The sequence below is a fragment of the Xyrauchen texanus genome, chromosome 2 (genome assembly GCF_025860055.1).
Source record: "Xyrauchen texanus isolate HMW12.3.18 chromosome 2, RBS_HiC_50CHRs, whole genome shotgun sequence".
Lineage (NCBI taxonomy): Eukaryota > Metazoa > Chordata > Actinopteri > Cypriniformes > Catostomidae > Xyrauchen > Xyrauchen texanus.
This window is the reverse complement of record NC_068277.1, coordinates 59,938,739-59,951,170: the sequence shown is the minus strand read 5'-3', so window position 1 is coordinate 59,951,170 and position 12,432 is coordinate 59,938,739. Positions and strand designations below refer to the sequence as shown.

The 12,432-nt window shown below is 40.9% G+C and overlaps 1 protein-coding gene across 1 annotated transcript in view; it reads left to right on the top strand.

Annotated features, from left to right (window-relative positions):
* LOC127658715 (multiple PDZ domain protein) overlaps positions 1–12,432 on the top strand; it is a 125,903-nt gene that overhangs the window by 68,233 nt on the left and 45,238 nt on the right. The window contains exons 15-19 of the mRNA XM_052148164.1: positions 90–257; positions 2,355–2,528; positions 3,471–3,680; positions 7,975–8,130; positions 11,478–11,589. Coding sequence (XP_052004124.1) covers positions 90–257; positions 2,355–2,528; positions 3,471–3,680; positions 7,975–8,130; positions 11,478–11,589 — 820 coding nt within the window. The remainder of the gene's footprint in view (positions 1–89; positions 258–2,354; positions 2,529–3,470; positions 3,681–7,974; positions 8,131–11,477; positions 11,590–12,432) is intronic.

The window sequence follows — 12,432 nt, the reverse complement described above, 5'->3', positions numbered from 1 at the left end:
ATTTATTGCTGCATTATTATCTGTTTATTTATACTGTGTGTGTGTGTGTGTGTGTGTGTGTGTGTGTGTGTGTGTGTGTGTGTGTTTAGGTGAATGGCATCTCCCTCAGAGGAGAGACTCATAAAGAGGTTGTCGACATTCTGAAGGTACTTCCTATCTGTGTTACCATGGTCTGCTGTAGACCTGCCCCTCTGATGACTGACAGCCAAACTTATCAACTACAAGCAGGGGATGTGGCCATAGAATCCACAATTCAGGTATATTAAATTAAAGCAATACGCCTAGAGAGGCTTTGTGTTAAAGTGATTTTGTCACAGGTAAGGCTCCGATACATTTACATTTTCTTCTTCATTCTTCGCTCAGAGCTAGAAAGAAATTCGAAACAGCTGAGAAACGGTATACTGTTTCCAAACAATCGGGCACAGCCCACACTGCTTTTGCTGGTGTTTAGAAGAAAATAAGATGTTCGCTGACCTGACAACAAACTACATGTTAAACATGAACAAATCTTACATTAAAAAGTAACTTTTATGTGTTATCATTGATTACATGCCTTATTCTATTAACAGAATCTAGATGAGATCAGAAAGAATCTGTTTAAACCACTCAATGATGATTTAGATGAATATATATATGCAGTAGATTTGTAATGTTTCCATTCTGCATTCATGGCGCTAATGCTAACGCTACACGTGGTCATTATTTGCCCCGCTTAACCTGTTATTGTATTTTATGAACAATTTTCTGAAAAGAATCCCCATTAAATCATGCAAAAGTGTGTATCACACTGTAGATTCAAAAGAACCAGCTCATTAGAGTCATTTGTTAAATGTTTCATGCTTTAGATTCAAAGGAACTGACTCTTATGAGTCAATCATTCTGGAATCGAAGCACACTGTTTGATTCAAAATAAACTGCTCATTAGAGTCATTCATTCAGGAGTCATTTGTTCAATATAGTTCCACTGTATGTTACATGCTATAGATTTAAAAGAATCAACGTAAGTGTTATTTGTTTGGGAATCAGACAGCACTGGTCACGTTGTGTGTTTCACACTGTAGATTCAGTAGAAGATCTTACTGCTAAAGCTTTCAGGCCACATGCACCAAATCCGTGATAGACATACTAGCAACACCTAACTACATGCAGGCAATACTTAGCTAAGTGCTAAAACATGTTAGCAGTGCTTAACTAAGTGCTAAAACATCACAGCAACATGCTAAAACATGTTAGCAATGCCTGGCTAAGTGTTAAAACATGTTAACAATCCATAGCTAAGTGCTAAACAGGCTAGCAACATGCTAAACATGTTACAACATTCTAACAATGACTAACTAAGTACTAAAGCATGCTAGCAATGCCTAGCTAAATGTTAGAACATGTTAGCAATGCCTGGCTAAGTGCTAAAACATGTTAACAATCCATAGCTAAGTGCTAAACAGGCTAGCAACATGCTAAACATGTTACAACATTCTAACAATGACTAACTAAGTGCTAAAGTATGCTAGCAATGCCTAGCTAAATGTTAAAACATGTTAGCAATGCCTGGCTAAGTTTTAAAACATGTTAACAATCCATAGCTAAGTGCTAAATAGGCTAGCAAAATGTTTTACATGTTACAACATTCTAACAATGCCTAACTAAGTGCTAAAACATGTTAGCAATGCCTAGCTAAATGTTAGAACATGTTAGCAATGCATAGCTAAGTGCTAAACATGCTAGCAACAGGCTAACAACATGTTAAAACATGTTAGCCATGCCTAGCTAATTGCTAGCAACATGCTAAAAACATGCTAAACATGTTAGCATTGCCTAACTAAGTGCTAAAACATGATATCAACATGCTAATACATGCTAGCAATGCCTAGCTAATTAGTAAACATTCTAGCAAAGCCTAGTGACATGCTGGAAACACATGGTTACTTCAACTTCAGACTTGTAAAATGTGTTTAAACTTTCAAACAAGGTTTTTTCGAGCCAACCTCAATGTTTGTCTTCAAATGGTACCATCTACATCTAAGTATTTTTGTGTCGATAATGTTCTACATACGTTGACTTTATTCATGAAATCCTGAGTAGTTTTGTCAGACTTTCCCAGATTAGGATTATATCAGATTATATTGCACGTGGACAGATTATAATCTCTGCACATCTTGAATAGCTCTCAAAGGAAAGATAAAACTATGAGATGTTCTTCATGTCCAAATGCACAACATATTTTACCTTCTAATAAAAGGTGCAACCCTCTTCGCATCTGCTTTTTACATCAAGGCGGATGAGAATTATATTTTGTTCTTGTGAACAATTAATGTTGATTTTTGAGAATCAAAGGCTGTCACAATTTTTTTGCAAAGGTGCAAGATGAGCTTGAGGACTTCCTGGTTGCTGGAGAATCCGAAGACGGCATGAAAGATAATGTGACTGAAGAGTCTGTCGGAATGCCGCTAGCGATGTGGGAAATAGAGATTCAGGAGATTGAACTGGAAAAAGGGGAAAGTGGGCTGGGCTTCAGCATTCTCGATTACCAGGTGAGAATGTGAGAGGAAAGTCTAAAAACTGTTGTAGAATTGCCCTGTAAGAAAGTCTGCAGAGCCTCCAAAATGTAGATCTTCAGGTATGAAAGGAAGGATCTTTGGCAGGAAATCATAAAGAATTTAATAATGGTGGTTCTGATTCCAGTTCCACTTAAATAATGCAGTTCCTTAATTATTCCACTAATGATTATATTAGCACTTTTGAATAAATATCTTAAACATGTTCAGAGATATTTGTTTACATTTTGGTGCAACCTTTAGCTTCTTGTATTTTCTCAAAAATGTGTATATCTTGGTAACACCACACTGAGATCCCTTTGTTAAGGGTTTATATAGGAGTTAATTAATTACTAATAATTAATTTACAAATGCATTATAATTCACTAATATGTGATTATAACAACATGCATTAAAAGGGTGACTTTAATGCAATACCTGCAAACACTGAGCCATTTTACATAATATGTTATAAATGTTTTATAACACTTGTTCAAAATTTGTAACCTATGAAAATGTACCTTATTGTAAAGTGGACACGTATGAAGCATTTATTAAGAATATGACATCATTAGAAAACTATAAGAATAAAGTTTAGTATGGTTTAATCATCATCATCATGACACATACTGTGAATGAGCATGAGGGCCTGAAAAGGAGGTGACTAGGTAAGTTCGGAAAAATCAGGGTTGGGACACACAAAATAACCAAATAACTCACCCCAGTCTGTGTGACTTGGATGAACTCAAAGCAGGTTCAATTTGGTTAGAAACATCTGATGGTGTTGACCAAAAAGTGGTAAAGTTTGGATTAGAGATAGATATGAATGTTTCTGCTTCTCTTGGGATTAACATCTATTATCATCTAAATGGTGTGCGTATGTGTGTGTGTGTGTGTGTGTGTGTGTGTGTGTGTGTGTGTGTGTGTGTGTGTGTACAGGACCCCATGGACCCGGATAAGACAGTGATTGTGATTAGGTCGTTAGTACCTGATGGCGAAGCAGAGCGAGATGGGCGCTTGTTGCCAGGAGACCGTCTCATGTATGTCAACAACATCAACCTGGAGAGTGCCAGTTTGGAAGAGGCAGTACAGGCACTAAAGGGAGCAAATATGGGCACCGTCCGCATCGGGGTGGCTAAACCACTGCCGGTAAGAAAATACAGTCTTATCACTACTAAAATCCCATTTATTTTCATTATGTAAAAATCTAGTTGTCTTCATTAAACATTACTTGAAATGTCAAGTTTTGAGCTCATAACTCAAATATCTAAGTTTCTTAAACTTATTATTTTTCTTAAAAATCCAAAGACTTTAAGTGTTCATTTAAACTGCTGATTACAAAATTGTGGCTATGGGGAATACCCACAATGCACTTTAATTATTTCCTTGATCAAAGGGAACATATAGGGGCATTTCAATTGTTGTTAGTATGAATTTCAATCTTTTGTAGTATTATTTATGTTGTTTTGTTGCTAATAGTTACGGTGATCTGTGTCTGTTCCCTGACTAATCATATTTATACTCATATTCGAAAACTGTAGGTCAATTTTACATTGCATAGTTGTTGTTTTTTTTGTTTGCTTTAATCGTTGTGCTCCACGGGAAAAGTACACGGTAGCTCATTCACTCATTAAAGAATTGAAGTCTTTTACAGTCTTTGTAGTGTTTAATGGGAAAATACTTCCGGAACCAAGGCCGCTGATAAAGTGGGCTGTCATTGTTGCACTTTCTGCACTTTCTCTCTTTCTCTTTGTGCATTCAGGTTTCTCTTTGTTATAGAAACTAGCAGCTGCAGGAACTGGATTCCTTTGCCGGTTCTTTGAATATTTCATGCTGTGGATCAGTATTATTTTAAGGCCTCAGGAAAGCAGTGCGTCTGTTTCTTTGTGAAGAGCTCTCAGAGGCTGTAGTTCATCTTAACCTTTCCACTCTTCCAAGGCTGTTATCTCTGCTCCATTATTCTGTTGTTGTGTGCGCATCTTGGCATCTTTCCTACTCTTTCTCTCCCAAGGAACATAAGCGTGTACGGTGGGTTGTCGTGTGCATTGTGGGTCATCTGATCAGGCTTTTTTCCACCAAAGATTTAATCTCGAGTGCAGCTTTAAGTGTGTGTTGAAACCTTTAGTTCTGCTGTCACAAGTGCGATAGGGTACCGTCACCTCCTAATACTGTTCAAATGACTCACTTCCAGAAGCCAGATTGAGACCAAAGCATTTCTTCCTGTTTAGATTTTGAAAAAACAGTGCATCTAAAAATAGGATTCAAATTCAAGATCTGATCATAAATATTAAAGGGGTCATATCACAAGGCGTCAAATTTTCCTTGATATATTCAGAAATGATATGACCCTTCTAATGCTGTAACAGCAAATAGGAATATGTTTTCGCTAACCAGCCTTGCACTACTAACATGCAAAATCAGATGATGATTTCTAACCCAATCAAATTCAGCCTCAGTCTGATCTAAACGTTACCAGAGCATGGGTATTTCAGAAAGGTGACACTTCCATGTCTTCACAGACTGAGGGTGAGGATGTCTCTTCCTCCATCTTCTTGGCTCTGGTGCTGACGGAAGAGAAATGTATGTTCCATGCTGAGCCTGCAGTGGTCAGTGCTCAAAAAACACACAAAAACATGCATGTTATTAGTGCAAGGATCTGTTGTAGGAGCAACATCTCAGCATTTATGAAGGGCAGACACCATGTGTTATTGTTATTGGATGAATAACATTTTAGCCCAGGGTTAGCAATAGAAATCGTTGAAAAATCACTAAAGTTCCAAAAAAATATTCAGAATATGATTACAATATGCATGACATTTGAGGGTCATACAAAAAAGCCATTTGAAATGTAAGATTGGTCTGTTTTGATGGTATTAGAGGGGTTTATATGGTGGCCCAGGTGCGCACAAAAGTAACAAAGCAAATAAAATCTGAAAACACAACGAAATTAAGCAACCGTGCAGTAAAATGATCAGAAAAGAAAAGGCTTATTATCTTATTTTCATTGTGGTTTTATTGTATTGCATGATGGCTTTTTATGTAATGGCTTATTTTGTTGTGCTGTAGAGTTTCATTTTATTGTGCTGTGATTTTCTCTTATGTTTAGGCTTAATTGTGTTGTGGTTTAATTTTGTTGTGTTGGGGTTTAATTTTGTTGTGTTGGGGTTTAATTTTGTTTAGTTTTGACTGTAGTGTAGTTTGTTCCCCTTCTGTCTCTCACTCGAAGTTGTGTCGATTGTAGTGACACAAGGGGTCTCTTCTGAGAGCCTCGCGTACCTCTGAACTTGAACTTGAGAAAAGGCCAATGTCAAGTTGGCAGACAGAATTTGCATGCCCGTCACCAGACATACAGGTATAAAGGGGAGAGGGGGAGCTAATGTCAGACAGATTTTTGTCTGATTTTGTTCTTTTTTTTGTCAAAAAGAACGCCACTACAGCCGCCGCCCGCGTCACTCCTTCTTCCCTCAGGATTGAGGACGACCCGGCTGGCTATGGAGGCGATTTGGGGATGGCAGCGGGCTCGGTTTTGCCAGGTACAGCCCTACGAACCACCCGCCCCCCGGCACGCTTGTTTGCTTCTGTCTGCGCTCAGGACGACGGCAGCTTGCTTCACAGCCTGTTTGCCTCATCCCTGGAGCCAAGTCTGGATGATGACATAACTGCTGCATCGGAGAGCATTCAGGCATCTGACGCTGAAAACCTGACTGGACTCCTGTCCTTGGGCCAGCCCGCCCAGTCAGAGTCTGACGCGCAGATAGCCGACATCCTTTCCCGGGCTGCTGAGAGCGTGGAGTTGGATTGGACCTTCCTGGGTCATCAGACGGCGCACGCTGTTCTCACGGCACCCCGGCACCAAAACTTTGCAGTTACGGCTCCCCGGACGTGGCCATCTTGCCTCCGGACCCATGACTGCCCAGCCTCGGCAGGCCAGCGCTGACGAGTCTCAAGGACGTCCCTACAGGACACCCTCCTTTGTCTACAACCAGCCCCCTGCCGGGTGCTCGGAGCAAAGTGCGTGCTTTGAGTTTTTTCTCAGCACCCAAGCCTCGGGACGCATGTTTGCCTCCCGTCGCACTATTACCTGCTATTAGTGCCCCTCGCACGGAGCTTAGACACATGGCTTGTGCTTTCCAGCCCATCACGTTGGCTGGCCAGGACCATCCAACTCAGTTACGCGATTCAAACTCAGCCTCGTTTCAGCGATATTCACTCCACTCGATGCGTGGAGAAAATGCCAGCACCTTACGAGCAGAGATTGCCACTCTGCTACTCAAGGACACGATAGAGCCTGTCCCTCCAGCCGAGATGAAGAAGGGTTTCTACAGCTCTTTTTTCCAAAAAAGGCGGTGGGTTGCAGCCAATCTTGGACCTGCGAGTTCGGTAGAGAACCTAAGAGCGGTATATGACACCTTCATTGGGGGCGTTTGACCCAGATGCTTCTAGCACGCAGCAGCCTGCTTGCACCTAGCTTGGCAGTCACGTAACATGGGTAGTGCATGGCATTTTGAAGTGGGACCCCTTGTGTCACTACAATCGACACAACGTCGAGTGAGTGACAGAAGGGGAACGTCATGGTTACTGTTGTAACCTCCGTTCCCTGATGGAAGGAACAAGACTTTGTGTTCCCCTTGCCACGTCACTATCCCTACCACTGTAATGCGCCGTAACCGTATTCTCGGCGAAAAACCTGTCTCCTCAGTGAAAACCTGTATGACATTCGCTCTCCCACTCCACTTTATACCAATATGTCCGGGGGCGGGGCCAACTTGACATTGGCCTTTTCTCAAGTTCAAGTTCAGAGGTATGCGAGGCTCTCTGTAGAGACCCCTTGTGTCTCTACAATTGACACAATGTCTCGTTCCTTCTATCGGGGAATGGCGGATGCAACAGTAACCATGACGATTTCATTGTGTTAAATTTGTTCTTAATAGTTTTTTGTGCTTTGGCTTAATTTTGTTGTGTTGTGCCTTTTCTGTTGTGTTGGTGCATACCTTTTTCATGTTGTGGCTATGTTGTGGCTTAATTTTTTTTGTGTTGTGGTTTAGTTTCATTGTACTGTGGCTTTTCTGTTTTGTTATAGCTTAATTTTGTTGTGTTGCGGTTTAATTAAATTTTGTTGTGATATCAATTCTTTCATTTTGGTTTAATTTTGTTGTGTTTTCAGCTTTTCTGTTTCTTTATTTCATTGAGCTGTGCACCCATGGGCCACTGTAGTTTTGAGACGCTGGTCAGTTTTGGAGACCAGCCTGATGACCATCTTAAAACCAGCTGCGACAGGCTGAGAAATCCGCTAAATCATCTTAAATAAACCCAGTCCAGCAAACCAATAATAATGTTTATTATTATTATTATTGTATTATTTTTTTGACCAGGGTTAACAATTATTCTGTTATCTGTCTCTGTTGTAATTATCATTGTCATCTGCTTGACAAACCCCTTCCAGATCAACTCCAGTGATTTAGACCTCTCTGACGAAAAGGCACTTGAGCGTCAATTTGTCGAAGATGAGGATGAGGTGTTGCAGGCGTCGATGATCGCTCAGCATGGCAGCATTTGCAACACTGATCATCAGATGACCAGACAGTCCTCCACACCCAAGGTATACAGATTATGCAACCGATCAGATCCAATCAGGCACAATTAATGTCCAATAAAATCAGATTTTGGCTTGTAAAGGTGGATTGGATTTGGTTAACCAAATATATGGCCGGAAAGCTGTGGATAATCCTGCGCATACTCAACTTTGATATTATGTTTAATAGCTGCATCAGGATTGTATACTTAAATTGTGTTCCAAAACCTAGTGAGCAGCTGTTGGCAGTCACTTCAATGAATAGATGAACTGAGTTGACACTGACTGTCTGGACCAAATTACCATATTTTTTGTCATATTTGTAAGAAGTGCGTTAGCCATTTTGTTTTTCTGGTGTTACTAGCTGATAACAGAACCTATTTTAAATGCGACAGAGGAGACATATAATGAGAATCCGAAAATATATTAGAAAACCTTGATACAGAAAATAAAAACACTTAATTACTTAAAACTCACCAGACCATTTGTGACCTTGTTTACCTCATAGCAGGTGAAATATGGATAGAAGTCCTTTAGTATGAAGCTCGACGTTCCTGATTTTTTTTCATGTTTTCGTACATAATTGACAGTGCTGACAAAAAGTAGGGACACTGCTTTGAAACCTTATAAAAGAAGTATCTTTTTAAAATGAACCTCTTCCTTCTGTCAGGACATAAGAATATTCTTAAGTTTAAATGTGCACTCAGTGTTTTTTTCTCATTTAAAAAGTTTTACTCAAAGAAATTAATTGTATTTTGAAACTAGGTCTGTCGATTCAATGCGTTAATTCATAGTGATTATTATCTTAAAAATAGCACATAAAAAAAATGAACACAATTAATTATGTCCACAGACTGTAACAAGGAATATTCCTACCATCGGAACAATTCAAGCTTGAAGTTCCATCTGTTTTCAGCAGGGGGCAGTAAGTGTAACTCAGCTGTTTAGGCAACGCCCAGCTGTACAGAGAACAAACCACACTCAGGCGTGCTCGACACTAGCAACAGCACAAGATGAGAATGTGTTCTTGCGTTGAAACTCGAGATGTGTTTTTATAAGTTTCAAACTACGTTTAACTTGACAAAGAAACCTAAAAACACTGTGTTTATGATGCAATACAACCAAAGTGAGATGTTCCAAAAGTGTCTGTCTGATGCATATGAACATTGACATGTCCTTAGAAAAGCCCTTATAACAAATATATCAAGGACAGATAGATGAACTCAATTGCAAATTGGGAAAGCTGTTTTATTCTACATGGAGAGGGTCCCCTCACAGTGGCGGCCATGTTAGGATCACATGACCAGTCGAATGATACTCGCGTAATCTCAGTAGAAGCCATGATATGACACTTTCACTCATGGATTTAATTAAACATGGGTGTGAATAGTGAATTTCTACAATGCCCTTTGTAACTGAAAACTGTTGAGTTTGAGATGCTAACATCAAATTGGTGTGAGTCGAGTCTCCTGTGCATTTCACATGCGGAGCACTATTTGTGTGGCACGATTTGCTGCATATACTGTATACAGTGTTCCATATCAGTCACTTATGAGGTTCCATTTCCTGCCCATGTAGACAGCAGACTGTAAGGCAACTAGGTTTTGGAACAGAGTTTAGGCTGTATGGGATAATGTACACTATGTTATAGTACATAAACTATACAAGTACTATTCTCCCAATTCTCATGATCCATCATCACACCTACACCCTGTAGATTTGTTATACTCCTCTAGCATTACCCAAATCCACCAAGTAGGTATAGCTGCAGGCCGGAGATCTCCAAATGGGGGCAGAATCTTCAAAAGAGGGTTTGGTTACTCCAGAAAAAGGGGTTGGGCCAATTCCAAAAGGGGTCATCACTTCCACGCACGGTTAAGGTTAGGGAAAGGGTTTGGTAAGGAGAAGGACATAGCTGCAGGCATTGCTCCAAAAAGGGGTGGAAGCTCTAAACTACCATTGAAGAAATAGTGAGCCCCTTACCTAACCCTTTCCCTAACCTTAAATGTGAGTGGAAGTGACACCCCCTTTTGGAGTTGATCCAACCCCTTTTTGGAATAACCCCACCCTTATGGAGTAAACCCTCCCTCTTTGGGAGACTCCGCCCCCTTTTGGAGGTTTCTTGCCTGCAGCTATAAGTGCTTTTAGGTAAGGGGTTCCCTATATCTTTAAACATGGTTTGGAGCTCCCACTCCTTTCTGGGGCACTGCCTGCAGCTATATCTGTCTCAAATCCTTTCTCCAAAAGACACTATCATACACTAAACAGCACCATTCACTCCTGCTGTTCAAAGAAAAAACTCCTCCAGACCTGCATTCCATGTGGGAAACAGCTCTCTGCTTGTTATTTGCGACTGTATTGTTACAAGTCCCATCAATTGTGGTATTATTTGCATTTTTATGCCCCCTGCTTGGGAAGGTCTCTGCTTAGATTCATAGCTGAGTGATTCTGCCCCCCCCCTGAATCATGCTGCGTGAATGAACTATATTACAGCTGTATGAATCACAGCTACATTCGGAAACACGTTCCCCTGCCTCGCACGATTATTGCCTGGCACTATTTATCACATGATTATCTGCCTGTGATTTGACTGTTATTGTGAATATAAATCTGCTTGTGAATTGTGAAATGAACCTGCCGATGTGTCTTACACAGAGGAATTTTCATCAGGAATCTTTCGTGGATTATCCCTTCATGAGCACATCCGAAATTGCAGATGACACAGAACCCTTCACTCCTGAGCAGAGGGCGGTGCCTTGGATGCCTGAGGGAGGGGCTTTTAGGTTGGGGCCCACCCACTCTGACTTATTCTGTGAACTGGACCTAGAAGTGGAGCCACTGGCATCAGAGGCGGGGTTATCTAAAGCTAGCCCCGCCCACATGCATAAAGAGGATGGGTTTGATCAGTCATTTTACACCAAGGCGGACCCAATGGTGGGCACCCATTGGAGAGGGTGTTGCTAAGAGTGGTCCCCATGGAGACCAAGACTTCCAGCAGGTAAAGAGTTTGTAGTGATACTATTGCTTGTTAACAAAAGGACATGTTACTATGCCTACATTTTTGCAAAGATTTCACTTACCTCATTGTACAAATCGCAGCAGTTTCCTTGTAAAATAAACACTAGAGGTGGTTCATTACATTATAAGTGGTTAATTACATAATGTTATTTTGCTAAATATCACCACAGTCACTTCATTTTCATTTAATGTAGTTTATACGTTTATTGTTAACTTCACCTGGCATTGCTAGTCTACACCCTTCCTTCATCCACACCTGCTAGATCTGTACAAATCTATAGTAATCTCCTAACCTTTATCATCACATCGTGTCTCTCACTATGGTATGTGATGACATTTCACCTTTCACCTCCCAGGAAAAGGATTTCCTTCCACCTATAACAACAGACGAGTCCCAGCAGGTAAACACCACCGCAGGGAGCAGTTTCGAGAGGACCATCACTGTTGTCAAGGGCAACTCCAGTCTGGGTATGTCCAATCTAGAATTGTAAGGGTAGTGGTGCTTGCTAAAGGAATCAGAATACAATGATTTCATCCATTACCCATCAATAATTTCGTTCCAAACCCATTTGACTTTTTTTTTTCGTAAAACACATAATGGACACTCTCTGTCACATTCAATGATTGAGACTGAAGGAGGGTTGACAGACATAACAACTCTTCAAGGAGGTTACCCCATGTGACTCTATCCTCCCTAGCAACCGGGCCAATTTGTTTGCTTAGGAGACCTGGCTGGAGTCACTCAGCTCACCCTGGATTTGACTCACGACTCCAAGGGTGGTAGTCAGCGTCAGTAATTGCTGAGCTACCCAGGTCCCCTTCGATATCGATTCTTAAACCCCAAGATCATTCTTTTACTCTACACTGATCAGCCACAACATTAAAACCACTAACATGTGAAGTGAATAACATATATTATCTCATTACAGTGGCACCTGTCAAGGGGTGGGATATATTAGGCAGCAAGTGAACAGTAAGTTCTTGAATTTCATGTGTTGCAAGCAGGAAAAATGGGCAAGCGTGTGGAATGGAGCGAATTTGACCAGGGCCAAATTGTGATGCTAGATGACTGGGTCACAGCATCTCCAAAGCGGCAGGTCTTGTGGGGTGTTCTCTTTATGCAGTGGTTAGTACCTACTGGTGACATGGTCATTGGCGCAGTGATGTGCATGGGGAGTGAAGACTATCCCATCTGGTCCAATCCCACAGAAGAGCTACTGTAGCACAAATTATTGAAAAACGTAATGGCCATGATAGAAAGGTGTCAGAACACACAGTGCATCACAGCGTGCTGCGTATGGGGCTACGTAG